Below are 21,809 nucleotides of genomic sequence, written 5' to 3'. Positions count from 1 at the left end.
GTAATGGGGCCTCTTTTAACTTAAATACTCTGTACGATTAAGTTTTTTTAATTTTTTTAAAATTTTAATTATGTTTTTCATTTGTAATATGTTAAAACTTTGTTTAATCTATTTTGTATTACTAGTACATAATAATGTTCTTATCTGTAAAAAACAGATTAGAAATAAAATCACATTTCATGCTCAACACCTGATTGGAATACTTATTAGACTGTAAACTGCTGGTAGAACATTGATGTAAACTGGATATAAGACTAATAACACTCTATGGACTTGAAAAAACAAATTAATTATATTTTAACAGTATAATTAATTTCTTTGATTGTTTATATGTATAAATAATAGACACTACATATTCTTTTTTAAAAAAGAAAAATTGATGAAAATTATAAAGAAGCTGTAATAAGATGTAGCATTATTATGTTATCTTCAAACCACAAAATTTCTATAATTACATTCAATGTATTATTTTGAGCATAATATAATGCAACCAACATTTTTGGTCACATGAAAATTAGAAAAAATAAAACTTGAAATGTTTTGGGTTTTTTAAATATACTCTAGTACAAACAAAGAATTCTATTTTATAAAAACTATTATAGAATAATAGGTATGGACAGTCTACGTTTTAATAAGACTATATAATTTAATACTTTATAATAAATGAAACTGTTTTTTACCAAACATCAAATTCTTAAATTTTATTGTTTTTTTTTAAATACATAATTCTCTACAAAACCCATCCGAACATCAGAAACATTTACCATTCTTAAAAACAAACTCAAACATAATCAAGTACCAAAAGGTACGTATCATATATAAAGTACATATCAGTATATCATTCAACAAAATGATATACCTAAACAAATGCTTCATAAACAAATACAACACCCCTATCCCTAAAATTTATTTCATATGCTCTCTCATTTCCAGCATATCAGGTGAAATTTTATTACAGTGCATATGATGGATACATACTCACTGATTAGAAAATTCCATCAAAATAATATTCTGACCAAGATTTGTTGCTAACTCCTTATTAGACTGTGGCAGTAGCAGACAATAAAATGTGAACAATTTATAACATACAAAAAAAAAAATGTTACAGGAATTAAACTTCATAATTGATTAAGAATATAAGCAAAATTTTTATATCACTATCATTTAAAGCAACCAACAGCAACAGACACACTTATTAACAACAATGAAAATACTCAACTACAATGAAAAACAAATTCTCAGCTTTTAGAACTATATTTTATAGACTGCTCTATTTGCCTGTATTACCTGAAAATCATGTAGAAAAACTCAACATCATAAAATACTTGGAACACAAATGGATGTAACATCTTGGAATTCATTGATCAACATGACAAAATGTGTTATACAGTTAAAAATTAATTATATTTCTTTCACATTTACATGGAAATTTTCCTTCCACAAGAAGTTCGCTAAAACGCCTTAACTATAAAAGAAATTGCATAATTACTTCTGGAAAGATCTTTTGAAAGTTAATTTTCACATAAGTTTGAAATTGAGTAGTTAATCATTTTTTAAAAACATACTTATGCAACTTATTAAAAAAATATTAAACATTTTCACAAATCTATTTCTGAAAAACTGGGCATAAAAGATTATTTAAATATTACACCATACAATTTTTGATATTGTGCTATATTTATTTTTAGTTATTTATTGTAAAATCATTTTATTAAATTATTAATTTATCATTAAATATATATATAGAACTAAGAAATTTATTTATTTTTTGAAGTTGTATAATCATGGAAAGTGAAAAAATAGTTTTTTGTGTATATAGGTAAGTATATCTAAAACATTTATTTGGAGAGTTATGTGTAAAAATGCTGAGCAAAACTTAGTGATTATAAGCCACTTATACAAATTGTTACAAATGTATTTCTGCACATCCTAATTTAACTTCAAAATTGATTAGCAACTCCCTATAGTCATAGATTTCAAATTCAGTGCCTACTTGTTTTGAGCTAACTCCATTTGTATTTAAGCTATTCAGTTTTGCGTGTGCGTGTGCACACACACCAGGGGTCTGAAAAAGAACTTTGCAGTTTGAATTTAGATTTACTTTATTACAATTTGAATTACAAATGTATGTATTTTATTACATGAAAGTAAAAAGTCTAAAGTTTTTTATCTCTTAATGTAACCCAATATTAGCTTTGTTTACAACCCTGCAGATGTCAAACTGATACTCCACCTCATTCCACACTCTGGCAAGCATGTCTGCAGGAATCACTTTCATGGCTGCTGTTATTCTTTGGGATGGTCAGCTGACTTGATTTTTTTGTTTGTATACAATGTCTTTTTCATAGCCCCAAACAAAGAAATTAATATCGTCTAATCAGGACTTCACTACCAAGCGATGGACACTTCTTTGCTTATTTAGCCTTCTGAGGAACTGTCATTGAGCACAGCTTCTGCATGTGGAGGGACTCCATCCTGTTGAGAAATTAGACTCTTCATATTTTAAATCTGCGGAAACATGTCCAAGTATATTATGCCTGTAACAGCCTGCTCTGAATAAAAGTGGACCAACATTTTGATTATACATGATGCCACACCAGATATTCACCTTTGGGCAGTTTTGGACAAATTCTACCAGTTCATGTGGATTTTCTGTCCCCCATACTCAGTGAATATACCTATCCATGACTCTATGAACATGAAAATTGCTTTATCAGAAAATAAAATATGCTGCAGGTAGTTTTCATCAGCAAAAATGAAATCTTACATTGTTGTTACAAATCAAACTCTTTGTGGCTTATCTTTATGTTCAATTTCATGAACTAGCTGTGGTTTACAAGCACAAAGTTTCACATACTTGCAAACATCATGGACAGTCATTTTAAGAATGTTTAGTTCATGACTAACACTACTAACTGAACATTTTTGACTTATTTGAAAGACAGTAGAATTCTTTCACAACTTATTTTAGGCTTACCTGGTGAGTGTCCTTTCAAAACACTTCCAGTTTCCAAACATGTTCACAACACTTATGACACTGAGAATTTCTACAATAGATTTGCATATAATTTTTGTCTACATCACTCGCTGATTTTGTTTTTGCAAACAAGTACACACATTGTGCTTTCTCTTGTGGCATTCCTTAGTATTGAGCCTGGGCTCATAACAGCTTGGCTTGTGCAAAGTCTAACACAGCTACTACCTGATGGAGAATGTGTAAATTAAAACTTAACTGTTGTTTCAAGATTATGCATAAAACATTAGTGAGTGCTGCAAAATAAAAACTATATTTTTGAAACCACATAATCTTTTTATGGACACCCAGTATACGTTAATAGTGTATATGTATGATGTAATGAATCAATTCAATTTTTCTACTGCTACCATTGCATTTTCAGCCTTATTCCATTTATTGTTTTTATAATATTAGAGATTTAAGTTTCCTTCCAATACTTTTCACTTAAATACTTTAAAGAACTTTTCTCTGATTTCTAAATCTGTCTGTTGCCAACATTCTTTTTTCATAAAAGTTTTCCCGTCTTGCACCAATTTGCTTTGATAAACAGAAAATTCTGAAACTTCAGGGATATTTATTATATTCTTCTTAGTGTTTAATTCTTTATTACTCTCTTTTCTACACTAATGAGTTTATATCTCATTAATTTAATTTCCTGGCTTAATTATTTCCTTTATTAAAATTATTTTTTTGTTTTCTACAGAATCTACTTTTATAGTAGCTTCTATACCTGCACCTACAATCTCTTCAGATTTTAAATTCACATCATTTCTTTTACTGAAACTATATTCCATATTTATTCTTGGTTTTCCTTTAGTTTCTTAAACATGAATGGACATTTCAACAATACTAAATTTTGGTTTATTATACTATTTAACTGTCAGAATATTTAACTCAAGTGAACACTTCATATACTATAAAAAATATACATTTTCTTAGAAAATATTGTTATGTTTTTCCTTGGCTTTCACTTCTATGCTACTCAAATTCTTTAAGCTTTTTTTGTTCAGATTGTATCAATCATCAATTAGTGACTTAAACAACCGAAAAGGATGGCACTCTTTTAGTAGAATCTTTCCTTCTTCAAGACAATATTATTTTGAAATAAAATTAAGTAAATGTATAATTTCCATAACCCTCTAATTAACTTTGTTCCCTGTGTCAAAGTGGTAATGTCTATCTTGTATCTGGAATTTCTCTTGAGTAGGATCAAATCCCAGTCAGATGTGGTATTTTTTATATCCCATAGATTTCCATACTTCATTCTATTATTTTAATGTCAGGAAGGGAATCAAACCCTCAAAAAGAGGAACTCAAACCCTCAAGAAAAAAGGAAAATAGTGTTAAAAAATGCACCCTAGAAGCACAATTTAGGTTATATAAGATGCAAATTTATTACATAAAAATGTTCATAAATTTGTTTTTCCATTTTTACATTGTTGGCACTTGATGATAATCACTATTCAGATTTGGCTAATACCGAACAGTGCAAATAGCAAAGTTTGTTTTTCCTTAAAACATTGCCTTTAGAGATATTAACATTGCTTGAAAAACCAGTGGTGAAATATAATAATGATAAAAACATGAGTTTATGAGGTAGTTCTAGATTATCATATTACTGTTGATGTTTGTAGTGGGCATCTTACCAAACAAAAAAATGTTAACGTTGACCATCGTAAAGTAGTAGAAGGAAATTGCATCAGAAGTTAGAAAATCAATGATATCAATGAGAAGGTTTTACCTCATTATTCATTATAATAACCTGAAATTCATTGTGGTTGTTAATGTGTTATTCTAAAACATTTTTATTAATGTCAGAAAGGAACACAAATAACACCAATAGAAAAACATATCACTGTGGCGGATCAAGGTAAAGGTTTTCTGAGCAATATAATTACAGATGAGAAATAGTGTTCTTTTTACTATCTGCAAACAAAATATCATATCATATCTGATTGTATTAAAAATTAACATAATCTCCTTTGATATAGAAATTTGGATAAGTGCAAAAGAAGATTTATACTGGAATTTTTTTTTAATTATAGGGTATTGTCTACTAAGAATTCATAATGGAAGACCAATCAGTGAATAAGAAAATGTATATTAATATCTTTTGTTGTCTGTCAGAATAATTGTGAATATGTGTTTTCAGAAAGAAAACAAACAACTGGCTTCCTTTGCAAGGCAGTATACCAGCACATTTACCCAAGCTAAAGGAAAAATTCCTTATATGACACAATACAATGTCTCTATAGCATCCTATATACTCTCTGGGCTTGACACCAACTGATTTTTACTTGAGGTTACTCACTTGAAATGGACTTTAAAAAACTCAAATATGCTAATGACATGATCACTAACGTGATTTAACTGCTGAAGGAAGTTTCTAAAAATGGGTTTCAAGAATGTTTAAACAAATTTTGTGAATATTGGCAAAAGTGAAGCTACACGCTTTTTAAGTTAACCTATAAGTAAATATTATGTAAAACTTTTAATGTAATTCCTTTTTCTAAAACAAATCTAATCCAAGAAATGTTTGAAGCTATAATAATTAATACATTTTGTTTACAATCGGATAATGATTAATTAGACTGCAGAATACAGATTCATGATCATTTTTAGATGGATCATGATCAGATTCATGATATTTTTAAGTAGAACTGATGTGGGGGTGGTGGGAGTTATTTTGTGAAAAAACTTTACATCAGACTGAAGAACTGTATTATCATTTCTGTGAAGTTCTAAATGTAGAACTTAATTTAATCATTGATTTTTTAACTTTGACAAAGCAACTTGTATTTGTAAAACATATTTGACAAAGAAATATTGTGCTGGATTCAGAATAAAATTGTTGTATCAATTTGAATAGTTGCCCTCAAAGCTGTTTCAAAAGTGATTCATTTGATAAAATTTACCTAAGTTTACTGATCACCACGGAAAATGTAATCGAAGGAGTAGTGTAATTCATATTTTCTTTAATTTTCATTTTTTTACAAGTTATTATCAGACAGCATTATTGGTATCTATTCCTTTCTTAATTAATGCGCCAATCTCTCATTTTAGAATAACCAAAATATTGGTTTATTTAATTCAACAATGTTCACATCTATATTAGAAATAAAAAATTTAAATCTTAAATTAATAAAAATAACTTTTATAGAAATTTTTTTTCATTTTAAATATTGTTTCATATCAGAGAGGGCAGTTTGGTTGATTTCGTGTTGGAAAAATATTATAAATCAGAATGATCAATGAATTGAAATAAAATGTTGCAGCATGTTATGCATAAAAGAAGAATAATATGTATTTTACTATTAACTTAGCACAGTTAATCTACTAATTTGTTTTGTTAAAAGTATATTTCAGTTTATTTGGTTGTTTAGATATTTCACAATATCTACAAGTTTAGCAAATAGCATTCTGGGAAATTAAAGGATGAGAAATTAGAAAAAACATACCAGTGAGAGAAACCATGCTTGATAAACCATTTCTTTTAGTCTACTAAAGTTTAATAATGCTGGACCACTGGGTGCAGTTTATCTACATGTTAGTAACATTTATAAGGAGCATTAACCATAGCATTCAATTTAAATAAATAATGAAATTAAATTTATAAAGTTGCCCAAAATCTTCATCTGGAATAGAAATGAATTGTAGAAAAATAATATTTTTTTGTTTAAGAGCAAATGACACTAATGATAGATCAGTTATCTTCACCAAGCATTATTACATATTATAAAGGTTACATAAAAAAAAGGATAAGTTATTATAACCCTCTGAGAACAAACGATTTAATCCAGCACTTGTAAATTCAGTACCAAAGAAAACTGTCCACCTCACTGATTCATTATTTGCATCACTAAGAACTAAATTTGTGGTTCTTATATAAGCTTATTCTTGGCAGATTCTTACCTTCTCAGTAAAATAAAAATACCTTTTAAAGCTGTCCAACCAAGAAATATATGTTTTGGAGAAAAAGTAAATAATTAAAAATTGTTAAGGAAATAGTTACTGAATTAGTAAAAAGATTTATTAAAACAGTTTTATAGAAGTTCACTTTTTTACTTTTAGTTGATTATTACAAATTCAGTAACTCCACTATTAATAGCTCATGTAAGAACTAAAAAAAAAATTCTTAACAAACAACAGAAATGATCTTGTTTGGGAGTTGTATTTACAAAATCAAGAAACATTTTATGAAAGTAATCAACAGTTTATTCATGACACAGAATTAGAAAGTTGTGGGACCAAATTTGACCAATCAATTAACTTTCTGTACTGAAAAATTTCATCTCTTAAGCATGATTTACAAAATATTTTAGCTAAAGTGTTTTGCACACTATTTTTTTGTCCAATCTTTTTTTCTATTTTTGTTCTATGGTACTTGCTTCTCATTTTTACACTCAATATTATATACACACATTTCATTTTTTTAATTTTTTTTTTTTTTGAGGCACCAGCTGTAAGCACTTATTGTATCAAGATTACCACCACAAAGAAATTATTGTATCCATCATTTAGGAGCATTATAAGTGGTGACTTGGTCTCCAAAATAAATAAATATGCAACTTTAAAATCTTAAGAACTTTAAATCCATGATAAAGAAGTTCAGGCAACAAACATGGCATAAAACAATGTTATTCTAAGTTAGAATTATTTTTCATACTAAAATTAATTTAGTAAATGTTTTTTTCTATTTGAGTATTTTAATATCATGTAAATGAATTAAAATTTGGTTTTACATTAAAAATAACTGGCTGACTATAGAATAGTTTATTTTACTGTACAATTTAGTTTTGTGAAATACTGAATTAAATGTTTAAAATTAAAATGAGATTTTGTTCTGTCATGCATGATGAAGAAACCAAGCCAAAAATTGAGTACGGAACTTAATAAATTATAACTGAATTTACTATAGTTAAAAGTAACTAAGGTTACTTAGGCCAGACTTTGTTTAAGTAAATGGTAGGAAATAATTTATTTCCAAATAGAAAAAAATTACACAAAACTACTAACCTTTTTATTATAAAATTGAACTAAATTTTTATTTAACACACAGTGTTTTTTTAGAAAAAAGAACTTACAGCTACTCTTGTGACCTTTCTCAGTGACACTATTTTATCTACTTTAAATAGTAGATTTACCATTATTTTACCTGTGGTTCAAGCTGAAATTTCTACTGTTAAATTTTTTAGATAAGAGACACATTTACGACATGATAGAAAGTGAATTAAATTTGTAATGTTTCTGTTCTCTTTGTATATAAGTCTGTTTATGTACATAAAATGAATAGGTATGTTCTGATACAACACACACTCCAACCACATCTTAAAAACACATCTTTCAAATTCAAAACATAATAATAACTAAAGTTATCACGGTGAGAAATATTAGCACTAATGTAAAAAAGAAAGGTTGTAAGACCAGTTGAGAGGAGTTTGACTGAAGTAAATAATATCTTTTTATCATACAAAAATACTTTTCCCTTAATTAATTACTATATTAGTAATTTAATTAATCTGATTTTACAGCAGATATATTTTTGAAAGAAATTATGTTAAAGTACACAAGATCCAATTAATTACTTAATATTTATGATTTATACAAAGCAGAACAAGTTTGATTTACTTTAGATCTTTCATAATGATTTGTTGTTAACTCAAAACTGTATTATTGCAGTTTAGTTATCTAAGTAGATTAAAAAGAATTTGTAATTATAGCAGATAGGAATTCAGTTTTTGAATTTATTAAATTAATTTTGCATCTTCTTTCATTTGACTACTAAAATTTCCAATTCTCTTGTCTGCAGATAAAAATATATTTTTTGTCATCAAATTATATACTGCTCCATTAAAGTAGTATTTAATGTTGTCAAAAGACAAAATTTTCTGTGAAGATATTGCATTTAGCTAAAAAAATACATAGTTTTTCTTTTTAATGATTTACCTTCTGTAAGAAAATATGAGACAAAGTTGTGAAAAGGAGTTTGTGCTCTTAAAAATAGAACCAATACATATACCCATCATTTTACAGCGTCAGCGCTAGAGTGTAGTTAGGACTTGTTCCTTAAGAATGAGATTTGATAGACAGCAAACAGATCTGCTAATTGATAAGATTAACAAAGCTGATATATTACCAATAGTTTGTTATGTTAGATATAGCACAAGAATATTGGTATTCTGGCTATCATATCAGCATGAATTTGATGTTTACGTTAACAAACATGCAAAATAAAAAAATTATTGAGATGTAATTGATGTCTTCAAAATTCCTTTTCTCCCCTTGGAAAAGATGACGTCCTATAACAATTTTTCTATAATAAGTTAGAAATGGTGACAAAAGTGTTCAGCACAAAAATTATTAACATTTTAATTCAAAACTTTTTTACTGGATCTTTAGCTGCATGGTGGCATAATTTTCCATTTCTTAAAGAAAAAAAAACTTTAAAATGACTGGTTAACAGTTTATTTAAAACAATTGTGTGTGGTATTCTATTTACCAAAGCAAGGAAAAGAATTCTGGCATATTCTAAAACTATTACGAGATGGGTAGATACATTCTCTACCCCCGTCCTATTAAATGATAGGAGTTGCCTTCATTTAATATTCACATCTGAACCTGAACCTGTTGATTTCTTCTAAATTTTATTTTGCTTATGCTAATTTGCTGGAATGGTTTTTGCAGACTAGAGGTTATTCACTTAATAACTGTGACATCTTTTCACTTATTTTAAACAAAATTTTAATTGGATAAAAATCTTTTTTTTCCTAAAGTTTATTACATCTAAAATGTTAGCAAAATATACTTATCAGCCATATGTACATAATATATATATATTTTCTATTTCATTGTACAGAAAGATTTGGATTATTTCAAAAAAGAAAGTACCTGGTTTCAACATTTTTTTAAGGAAACAAAAACTTCTCATCACATGATTTAAAAACAGGGGCTAATTTTTGATGTTACAATTGTATTTTGAATAAAAAAATGTTATCTTATGCTGAAAACATTTGTTATCTCAGCTTTTTAAAAATACTTTAATAGTTTTTGAGTTATGGGAAAGCATTAATTTTCAGACACCAATTTCCACGATAGAAACTATATTTGTTAACAAAGGGACCAATATCAAGTTAACAGCTGGAATACATTCATGTATTTTTATGCTTCACCATATATAAGTTAAAGAAACAAGATAAGATCTTTTTATTCACACAGAGTACCACTGATGGAAGTACTAGTGGGAGCAAGTAAAACCTTGTTCTGCCACGGTGTCATCAATAATCCATTATGTAAAAGATTGATAATACTGCTAAATAAGTGTGATTTGAATTAATTTATTCATTACTTATTATAGAAACAATTTAAATTAATGTAATATGAGTTCATTGCTTTCAGGACGGCCGTCTCTGCTGTAGTTTTAATGTCATCTGCGGTGGCACTTCTGGCCGGACAGTTCCTGACAGTGTCAACAGGAGATCAACTAACACTGATAGACAGATCACATCGACAAACACACCTGGATACTTCCCACCGGAAGCACAGATTCGGCCAACTAGCGACAACGCCACAGAAATTAGTACAATCCAGAATAAGAACTTTCAATCCACGGTTGAATCCATTAGTAAGTCCGATATTAAGACTGTTCATAATGTTAGCAGTGCCGGTCAAGATACTGTTGAAAAAAGAGTGGGATCGGCTGCCACTACTCCTGACTATATATTTATGTCTACTTCTAGTGACGATATTAGTGATCGAAAAGGTAGAAACTATAGTGATGCTATTACCAATACAACTACTACTGATGGCTAGAATTATGAGATGTAAGATTACTTCTTGAGAGTATTAAAATTATTAATATTAAAATTATTTCACAGTAAGGATAATAGCCAAAACTAATCAAATTTCTTTGTACAATTGACATTTTGAAGTGAATTCTGTCATTATAATTATCAAAAAGTATTTCTCAGCTTGGAAAAGAATGAATCAAATTCGGTAAATCATAAAATTGTATTAACTCATCTTACATTTATGCAAGATTTTAATTCTAATTCAAAATAATTATTTTTTTTTTTTATCATTTTGAACAGGCAGCACTTGTACCCTGTAGACGATAAAATTATATATTTGAGGTTTTATGTATTATACATTCTTATTACTTCTCTATCAAAATTATTTAATTGTCTTTGGCTGAGATTATGATATTATCAATGGCTAGATTATATGTTCATTACTACTGATTTGCAGATCACAACACAGTATTAGAACTACATCGCCAATTGTCATCATAAAAATTCAAACATTGTCGGCCTGAAGAGTAGCAATGTTTTAATTAAAGAGGAGAATGAAGACTGGTTACTGTATAGGATATAACCAAGTTTGAAAAAACAAACTGATTACTTTAAAAAAAATAATAATAATATTTCCCTCTTAAGGAAAGGGTTAGAAGTAGAGAAGATATTACTCCCAGCCCAGGATACACATACTCTGTTGTATTCATTAACATCAGCCATGATATAATTATAGATTTTACTTATTTAGTAGTATTATACAATTATAAAGTAGGGAATTCCATTGTATTCCATTATTTAAAGGGATTTTATGTAATTTTTTTGCAAATGATTCAATCTGTAGAGATCTTACACTTCTGTTAAAAAATTATTTTTTCCCCTATTCTGTAAGATTATGAGATAAAATTAAAGAAAATCAAAACTACTTGAAACTAATATAAAAATCATTATGTTTAATTTGCTTATAACTGCATTATAGTTTCCAATAATTATTCTCATGAGAAAAACTGGTACAAAATGGCACAGACAATCTTCCCAATGTTTAGCTTTCATTAGATTATAACTATATATTTTTAATCCATACTTATAATGTATGTAACTTTTAGAGATTTTCATAGTAACCTGATATTTGAGTTTTTCTCTTTCCAGTTGACTTTCACTCAGAACTGAATCATTAATAAATGAAGCCTAATAACTGATTGAGTAATATTTTTTGCATTGTATTAAAGACAATTAATTAAAAAATAAAACATATCTTAAAACATTAATTTAAAATACTAAGTTACGATACAAACACACATATGGTAAAATGTCTTTCACAAAATAATAAAATATTATACTATTTTAGTGTAATACTAAAATACTACTATTATACTTTATGATAATTTATTTTCAAGACTATATTGTACCTAATTTTTTAATACCATTAAAATTGCTAGATTATGGTGTGTTCTTAAATGCATTTGATAATTTTGATGACGGACTTTAGATTTCTTATGATACAGTTGTAAATTTGAATTATCATATGAAAATTCAGAAGAGTAAAGTAAAAACAGTTTTGCTATAATTAAAAGAAATTGAAAGAAATTAGGCTTATTATCCTGAAGTGAGATTTCACCATTTATTAAAATTAATAAATAAATTTACACTAGTGATGGAAACTGTATTAAAATAAATAAAATTATAGTCTGTACTTTCTAACTTTTAGCTTTAAAATTAGCAACACCAAAGTTAGGGAGCTTTTGTTTTAGTTTCAAGAAGCCTACCTGCCTACATAAAAATAAAGTGTCTATTTATAAGATCTGCAGTGTTCTTTATCTGTTAACTAAATAATGGATTATTCTGCTTGCTTCAACCTCGCAGCTGGAAATTTATAGTTAGTTTCATGTTCACTTTAATTGAAAATTGAGATGGATTTTTTATTAAAATTATATTCAATTATTCAGACTGTGTAATAATTATATAACTATATAGAATTTAGATAAATAATAACAGATTTTAGAAGAAAAAAAATGAAATTTATACTTATCCTTGTCAGTGAAAATTAATTAATTATATTTTTAAATTAAAAATAAATATACTCATTTACCCTTTTACTGTGTTGTAAGAATTTATTGTCAATAATATTCTATGCAGTATATTAATTGTCTTGATGTTGATAATATTGGTGACATTATTTTTATTTTTCATCATTCAGTTATTGTAAATCATTAATAAATGAAGCATGATGTATTAGATATTATGGTTAAATATCAAAACTATTATTGGCTATTTTGTTCGCAATAGTGCTAATGACTAATAATTAATGCTGTAAACATTTTGTTTTATACTCATATAATTTAACTGTTTTTTTTTTTATACCAATGTCTACAAGATTTTACTGAGCTTAGATGGGAGGGAATATTTTATTTATACTTATATTTCCAAAATTAAATTTATAAAATTAGTTGCTAAACTGAAATCTTTGTTTCAGTTAATTGAAAATTATTTCTTTAAAATTTGAATACGATTATTACATAATAATTTCATGTAATCATTTATTTTCACATATATATATATATATATATAAATGTACACTTTACATTTGTTAGTGTTTTTATACTTAATGTTAAAACTTAATGTAAAATTATTTTTGATTATTTAAAACATTTATACAGAAAGAAAAATCAAAACAAAAAGTACATTTTTACTGAAGTTAAAGTTAAAGTAATTAATTATTTTAATGCATAAATTCACATATACTGTAACAGTACTGTATATTGTATTGTGTTCAATATAAACTATTTATTATATTGCAAACTAAATTGAGTTTTACTGGACAATTTTTTTTTTTTTTTTTGTTAAATTTATTCATTAAAAACAGATTATTCCTCTTCATTACAATTAAAACTTAAAAATTGATCATTTTTGTTAAAATAAAGAAAAGAGGGGTTGAGTACAATATATTTTTTTTTGTGCATAAAGTTTTTTGTCTGAAAAAGTTACTAATTTTATGACAGAGAATATCGGTAGGTAGGATTCATGTAATGTTGATGTCTTCTATTAAACTTACAAAAATAATCTTATATATAAAATGCTTTTTATTTGTTTTAAATATTGGCAGTCAATGTAGTTCATTATTGTTAATCACTTATCTTTAATCTCACCTTCTTTAGATAAATTGCAATTCAAATTTTTTAATCAATCAGTTGTAATATCAGTATTACATTAATAAATTATATTGAATTCACTGAATATTGAGTACTACACAAGTGGCTTATATGTATTACATAAACCATTTATAGTTTCATGTAATGGTTTTATGATACAAAGGTTTAACAAAATTTGTAACATGAATTGTTTGTCAAGTGTGATCCTATCCTACGTTTTTGTAGTATAGCCCTACTTTGTATCTATGTTTTGTGCTTTGTAGTTAATATTTTTTCCCTAAAATCCTTTCAAAGTAAAAAAAAAAAACAAAAAACAATGAAACAACACTTACTAGCGTTCATTACTTACTTTATTCATTCTTTATCAAACTAGTAGTTATAAATAGATTTTATGCTTTTGTTTAGAATATATTTCCTTTGTTTTTTGTTGTTTTTTTTTTTTTTTTAATGAATTGTTAAAGTTTAATCATAATTAGATTTATTTTTTTTTTACATAAAAATTAATTAAAGAGGCTATTTTATATTTTGATTGATTTTTTGTGAATGTAAACTTCACATCATAATTTTAAAATGAAATATGTTATGAGGTTTGGACTTGTTTTTATCTTTGTAACATTTTAAAAATTATTTATCTTTCATATACATTTACATTTTTATATAAATTGATTTGGACTACTCCCAAAAGTACTAGTTAAACAGATAATAACAAAGTTAATTAGAATCTCACGCAAGCATTTTTTATTTATTCTGTTACAGATTTTTGCAAGTAGCTTCTGCCATAACCTTTGTTAATCAGTCTAAAAACTGTAATATACATGAGCTACCATCAGCTAATCTTTTAGGGTCAAATTCTGGTAGTTAAATATGTATATTTAATTAAATAGTAATGAAGATTCTAACTTACATCAGAATATTTTTTTATCTCATTTCAAATCTAAAGAAGGTGATCTTGATAAATATTATGGCTAGTTTTTAAAATAAAACTCAAGGTCACTACTCTTTTATTTACTCTACTTTGCCAATTTTTTTGTAATATAAAAAGTCTAAGCACTAGATTAACAGAATAGATATTTATTTACATGTATTTATCTATGTAATTAAATTACCCATTTCCAGTGATTAGATTTTTTAATTTCTTTATTTAGCTTAATTTCTGTAGCATGTCACTTAAGTATAATTATTATGTGTATAACTAATAGTCAACTGTTGTACATCTTTTGGTGTATTGAATCTCTATGATAAAACAAGAAACTCAGCTGTTTGGAATTCTTTACTGCTTAATGTTTTGAAACATTGCTGAAAAATCTTAAATCTTAACTAATTGCTGAAAAATCTTAAAGACTTTTTAATACTGATAAGGTAATAAAAAAATTTTGTTGAAAGAAAACAGATTTTCTGTGGCCTTGAAGTTTTGCAGTTTATTCATTTGACTGCCATTACATTTTATTTAAAATTAAATTACATTCCGAAATTTTATTTACTTTCAGATGTAGTTTTCATCTTGTAACTACAATTATTATATCCTGTTAATTTACTAATGCAAATTATACATATGAACTTATATTTTTTCTGTTTTTTAAATTGTTATTTTTATCATAACAGCTAATTTTCCGAATAAATTTAATTACGATTAATATTTATTGTATTATATTATATGGAATAAATAATAAAATATAAATATATAAATAGGTATTCTTACATTGTTGTTATGTATAAATAAATTGTGTAAATATGCTATATGTCAGTGTAGAAAAGGTTTTTATTTTTCTAGTACGTATGATTGATTGATTATTAATTAAAATTAATTAATTAGTTACTAAGACAATCTTTTGATTGTAAAGCCTTTATATTATATTTATATTTATTATTAGAGCATTCCAAATATGTGTTTATTATTTTCACATGTTCTATTTGCAGTATATTGTTATTGATATACTAATACATACAAAATTATATTCTGGTGTTATTCTTAATTTTACAGGTTTTATTTTTAGGGTAATTTTTCTTTTAGTATTACTAGTTAAGAAATATCTATGAAGAAATATATAAATATGACTCGTACTATCAAACATTAATTGTTTACGTTAATTTTTTTGTGTATGTGTGAAAATTCATACTAACTAACCTGTTTTCATAACTAATAATTTTTCAGCATACATAACTAATCCACAAATGTTGTAAACATTATTATTTTAAATGTTTGTGCTTAAAAATATATGAAAGTGTTTATTTGAATGTATATTTATGTGTGAATGTTTTGAACTGAAAAAAAAATCAAATATACAGAATCAAATGTAAAAGGAATTGCTTTGATATCTTGCAGACAGTGCTGCACTACCCACTGATATGGCTTCTGAGTTTGACTTTTCTACTAAACTTTCATGAAACCCAGGTCTGAAGGTTATTTGTCTTGTCAGCTGTTTACTGTCTTGTATGTATTATATCTGTTGAGCACAAAAAGTTATTTATGGTGTAAATAAATTTTTAACAGAAAAAATATACAATTTAATGCAAAATACACAAGAAAAATTACTAACTAAGACCAATAATTACAAATACAGAATTCAAGTAAACATTTAACATGTTTTTTAGAATCTTCAAAATAAAAACTATGATGCAAACATCACAAAGAAAAGTTTCAAAAAGCTATGGAAACATCTGCTGTGAAAGTGTTAGGAGGAGAATAATGAAATTATTCATCATAAAGACATAATCAGTAAGACAGCATGCAGCTTGTTGTTGGTGCTACCCACCTAATAACTTAGAACTATATTGAGCTCTGAACTTCATTCAAATAATGCAGCCTCTCTGGATACATTGGTAGTTGCAATTTATCAGATAGATTGCATACAAGATAAATATCAGTCTGAAGTAAATTACTTTCATCACATCAATATTTCCATGAATCTTGATCATTAATATGATACTTCAGCAGCTAGATATTTATAAGTTGAGGATTGTCAACTGGTCATTTAATTTGACTTCTCCATATGCAAAATATTTAGTTATTATAGCTACAGTTACAAATTTAGAGTTTTAAGTTTGGATGAATGGATAAGAATATTGGTCTCAGCACATACATTAGTCAGTGCTCTGCTCACATGCCCCATCAAACCTACAATCTATAGTACACTTCATGTAATTTTAAAAATAGACAATACATAAACAAAATATAGAAGAAATAATGTAAGTGTAAAGAAATGTACCGTGGTATAAGCATATTATTAGAACACATGGAACAATAAAAATTGTAATATATTTTTATTCCTTTGCTATTACAATAACTGCGTTCATTTGAATGGATTCCTAAGCAGAATAATAAATAGTATATTTTAATACAGATATTTTTAATTTAAATTTTGAAATTACTTCTTAATGATTTTTATTAATTGATTCATTAGCAATATTGTTTTGTTTTTTATTTTAAATTATGTATTAATTACATTTTAATATATAAAAAACCAACGAAGTTCATTCATTGATTAATAACTTTATTCAAAAATGTTTGCAACAAATTATCGTTTACAAATTATTTAATGATAAATATTGTGTGTTACTCATGACATATAATTTTCACATTTGAAGTAACATAGGTCTAAGATGTACAAACAAAGCTATATTTTTTTGCCAACACAATAAAGTTAAGAATTCTTATCTCAACAGACATTCAATGTACTTGTATACATTCCACTGTATATAGAAAAACCTTATCAACATTACACCTTTGATAAAATATTTTAAAAAATTTAAAAGTAGTACTTCAGTGATATAATTGCAACAGATTGTATCTGTTTTGTCTTGTCTAATAGACCAGTGTTCTCCAGTCAATAACAGAGTATTTATGATTAACACACACTTCAACATATCTCTCAATGGCTGACTCTTAACAATTATTTATTTTATTATCTTATTTATACTTTTGGGCGAAAGAAAAATCTTTGGCTAACGCATAGTCTTTCAATCTGTCCTCCTTCTTACGTTTCAGTGCCGGACAAACTAATAAGTCACATGCCGCATACATAATTTGTTCACGAGTTGAATAAGTGTATCCTTTTGTTCTCGGCATGGTTACACAAAAATAACAGTTTTCAACGACATTTTCATCTTTTTCCAGTCAAATAGTGGGAACGGCGTATTTCACGCTGCACTTGGTACCTTTTAAACATAGTTCGCGGCAACAAGTCACGCGCAATTTAGACGGAGCATACCACCGATCTGGTTCATACGCGACACCGAAAAACTGAGTGTATGAGTCTATTAACATCTTTGTTACATTTTGTTGCTTATTGGTCGGAGCAAACAAAACAGAACTTATTCCGATTAGGACAGTGCATTTTCTTGACAACACCTAGATAGTTTGAAGTCAAATCGACGACTGAAAGAAAATTAAATTTGTCGATGGCATCAGGTGTATTTTCCTAACGGGACACGAGTCGGTACAATATTGAAACAATAGAAATCAGAAAGTTGGAAGTCATGCTGAAAAGGTTCATGCTAAACGTATATCTGACCTGCAGTAACGAAAAGAAGAAAAGGCTCTTAACAAAAACGGAACACAACGTTGAAAAAATATTCTCGTTAAAAATGTCAATTTCAGAATCTACTTGGTCAGTTCTGTACCGTTGTGTACTTTTTTGCATTCTATTTTTGTTTGCACTTATTAGGGAAATATTAATTTCCTTTATGTCCCCGCTTCGGATATTTGGTCCCCCCCCCTCCGGCTAAATATATATAAATGGTTATAAAAATATATATTTATAGATATAAAATATATATATATTTTAAGACAATAACAATATATATATAATACAATTTCAGATCTGAGCCTTAAGTTGTTTTATTACCCTTTTTTCGCTCACTTTTTATCCCACTGGATCGGAAAAGTATTTTTCGTTAATTTTTTTCCTTCCACCAGCCCGAGAAGTGCGACTTCTTGGCCCTCTTTAGCGAGCGAGAGGTACTACCTCTTCCCTGAGAGCATATTACTCGCCCGGCAGGCGAAAAATTTGCCATCGGCTGAGAAGTAGTTACGACTCGGGGCCAAGATGACGCACAAACGATGATGCTCATGTGATTTTTTTTTCACGCAATGAACTCGGCGCGTTTTGTTCTTTTTGTTTTATTTTTTAACATAAAAACTACGGCGCGTCTTGTCCTTTGGGTTTAACTTTTTTAACATAAAAGACCCGGCCCGTTTTATTCATTTTGTTATTGTTTTTTTAAGATATTTCCGGTGCGTTTTGTTCGTTTGGTTTTAGCGTTTTAACATAAAAGCTCGTTTTGTTCTTTTTATTTGATTTTTTTAACATAAAAACTCGCGCGCGTTTTGTCCTTTGGGTTGAACTTTTTTAACATAAAAGACCCGGCGCGTTTTGTTTATTTGTTTATTGTTTTTTAAGATAATTCCGGCGCGTTTTGTACTTTTTGTTACTTTTTTTTAACGCGATGATTTCGGCACGTTTTGTGTTTTTTTTGACGCGATAAACTCGGCGCGTTTTTTCGTGTTTTTTTGCCGCAATAAACTCAGCAAGTTTTGTACTTTTTTTTTTTACGCGATAGATTCGGGCCATTTTATTCATTTTGTTATTGTTTATTTAAAATAACAACGCGGCGCGTTTGGTTCATTTTGTTTTGTTTAATTAAACATAAATACGGCGCTTGACATATATAGATATAGTTGTATTGCCAAGCGGTGTCAAATTTCTAGCGGAATTGTAGAAGCAGACGCAACGGGCCCGATAGAAACAATCCAACGGGAGGGGATACAAAGTTTCCAACAGCGCCCGTTGCGTCTGACCCTACGAATTTCTCTCCGTGTACGCCAGCGCGTTTTGATCGTTTTGTCAGTCGTCCTTCCGGGCACTGGTTCAATTTTGAGATTTTGGTATATATATATATATATATATATATATATATTTTTTTTAATCATTTATCATTCTTCTCTTCTAATCTATATAAAAATTTGTTCATTCGATATATTTTTTTACATGAAATCTCCAGCCCGTTTTGTGCATTTTTTGTTATTGCTTTTGTAACATAAAAGCTTTTTTTTGTACTTTCATTACTATATTAATTTTTTTTTTTAATTTTCGAACAATGAAAACAAAATAATATTACATAAGAAAATGTTTTTGATGACATTGCCAGATGAAGCATATGCGAGTTCAAATTTAGAAAGTTTTGACATTCTTGTAACGACAGGAAGGTCGGTTCCATTTACCTTCTTTTTTAGGGACTAAAGCGGCCAACGTCAAACCGCTGTTTATTACCTTCATAGCTTCTCGTTACCACTTGTTCGAAGGTATTTCCCGATTTCACCTTTTCTCGATTTATTTATTTATTTTTCAGACATCAATATTCTTCTTGTTTTCTTTTTTTTGATATAATTTTCAGAAATTCATATTCTGTATAAAATGTCCAATACACACATATCAAAAAATCATATGGTTGACAGTCAAAAAATGTTTAACTTTAATCGTTAATAACTAATTAACGCGATCCGATAAAATCTTTTTTCAAACGGGGTTTTTCTCTTCGCGATTTACTCTATACAACCGTTCCCATCTCAGTTTTAGGAGAAAATCTATGTATCACTGTGTAATTTAATAGGGTATAAGTATTGATTTATGTGTGGTTATGAACTCCAAGATTGGTTTGACTACTTCAGGGCTATAATTAGCTGTTACGCCAGTGGTTCTCAAACTTTTCCAACTCGCGGTGCCCCTTCAGACTTGCAGTGCTCTTTTTCAATTAAAATTTTTTTCAATATTTCACAGTGCCCCTGTGAGGAGGCCATGGCTTCCTGGTGTGCCACGGTGCACAGTTTGGGAATCACTGTGTTACACAAAGCTTAAGCATAACTAGAAGAATATACCATACCAGGAATATTGAGTCAGATAATTGTTCATGTATTAACTAAATATAAAAATATGTACTAAGGAATTAAATTTTTTTCATATTTTGCATACTAGTCAATCAGAAGCAAATTTATCAACATCTGGTTGTATTTTTATGACATTACCTTTTCTTTCTGAAACTAAGAAGTTATTGAAAGCAGTCTTCCAGCTACAAAACATCTGACAGTTAAATTTTTTGTACTGATCCAATCACCCATCTTAGTAACAAGGAACTTTCAAGCTTGCTAATTAAATCCTTTTGCATTTGATTCCCATTCAATAGTAATAGAAATAAAAATAATAACAATGTGAAAGAATTATTTAACTCAGGTCTATAAATTTTCTTTTGTAAGTTATCACATTTATACACTTAAATATATATATATATATATTTTTTTTTTTTTTTTCTTTAGTAATAACTTTATATTAAAAATGATACAACCACACATGTTAATTTATATCTTCCTTGTTATCTGGTTGCAGTATAGAATTGTATGAAAAATTATCAATTTTTATTTAACCAGAAATTACGCTGATGAAAAGTGTGTGAAATATTCTTGTGATCAGATTGTACTGTTGTCCTCTTTTTAAAAGTATTCTTACACTCTGTTTTAGTTGAGGAGAAGATGATTATGTTATGAACTAAAGCTCTTAATTCATTGGCCTCTGTTGCTGTTGTTTAGATTTAATTTTGTTGTTATGAAGATCTGTCTTCTTTTCAATTTTTACTGTAAAACCTTAAAATTATAAATAGATCATATAAACTTCAACTATATAGACCTTTATATATAACTTATAATCATTTTACTGATGCCTGTGCCTAAATTTCAAATAAATTTTCTAAATAGACACTACTCATTGTAATGTGGGTCATATTAAAATTTATTTTGTAAAAGGGATAAATTTATTTCTTTTGTAAAATTTATTTTCTGTAACAGGACTAAATTTATTTTAGGATGAA

At 27.5% G+C, this 21,809-nt stretch overlaps 1 protein-coding gene and 1 long non-coding RNA gene across 3 annotated transcripts in view; one reads left to right on the top strand and one right to left on the bottom strand.

Annotated features, from left to right (window-relative positions):
- The window catches only part of LOC142319163 (protein kinase C-binding protein NELL2-like), a 316,057-nt gene extending 303,250 nt beyond the window's left edge, over positions 1–12,807 (top strand). The window contains exon 16 of one of the 2 annotated variants that reach the window (XM_075356145.1): positions 10,412–12,807. In XM_075356145.1, the coding sequence (XP_075212260.1) occupies positions 10,412–10,825 (414 nt within the window). In that variant the 3' untranslated portion in view covers positions 10,826–12,807. The remainder of the gene's footprint in view (positions 1–10,411) is intronic. The other variant, XM_075356146.1, reaches the window with a different exon arrangement.
- LOC142319165 (uncharacterized) overlaps positions 1–21,809 on the bottom strand; it is a 38,884-nt gene that overhangs the window by 10,366 nt on the left and 6,709 nt on the right. The gene's annotated exons all lie outside the window — the stretch shown is intronic.

The sequence above is a fragment of the Lycorma delicatula genome, chromosome 2, assembly GCF_047948215.1.
Source record: "Lycorma delicatula isolate Av1 chromosome 2, ASM4794821v1, whole genome shotgun sequence".
Classification (NCBI taxonomy): Eukaryota; Metazoa; Arthropoda; class Insecta; order Hemiptera; family Fulgoridae; genus Lycorma; species Lycorma delicatula.
This window is presented reverse-complemented; position numbering and strand designations above follow the sequence as displayed.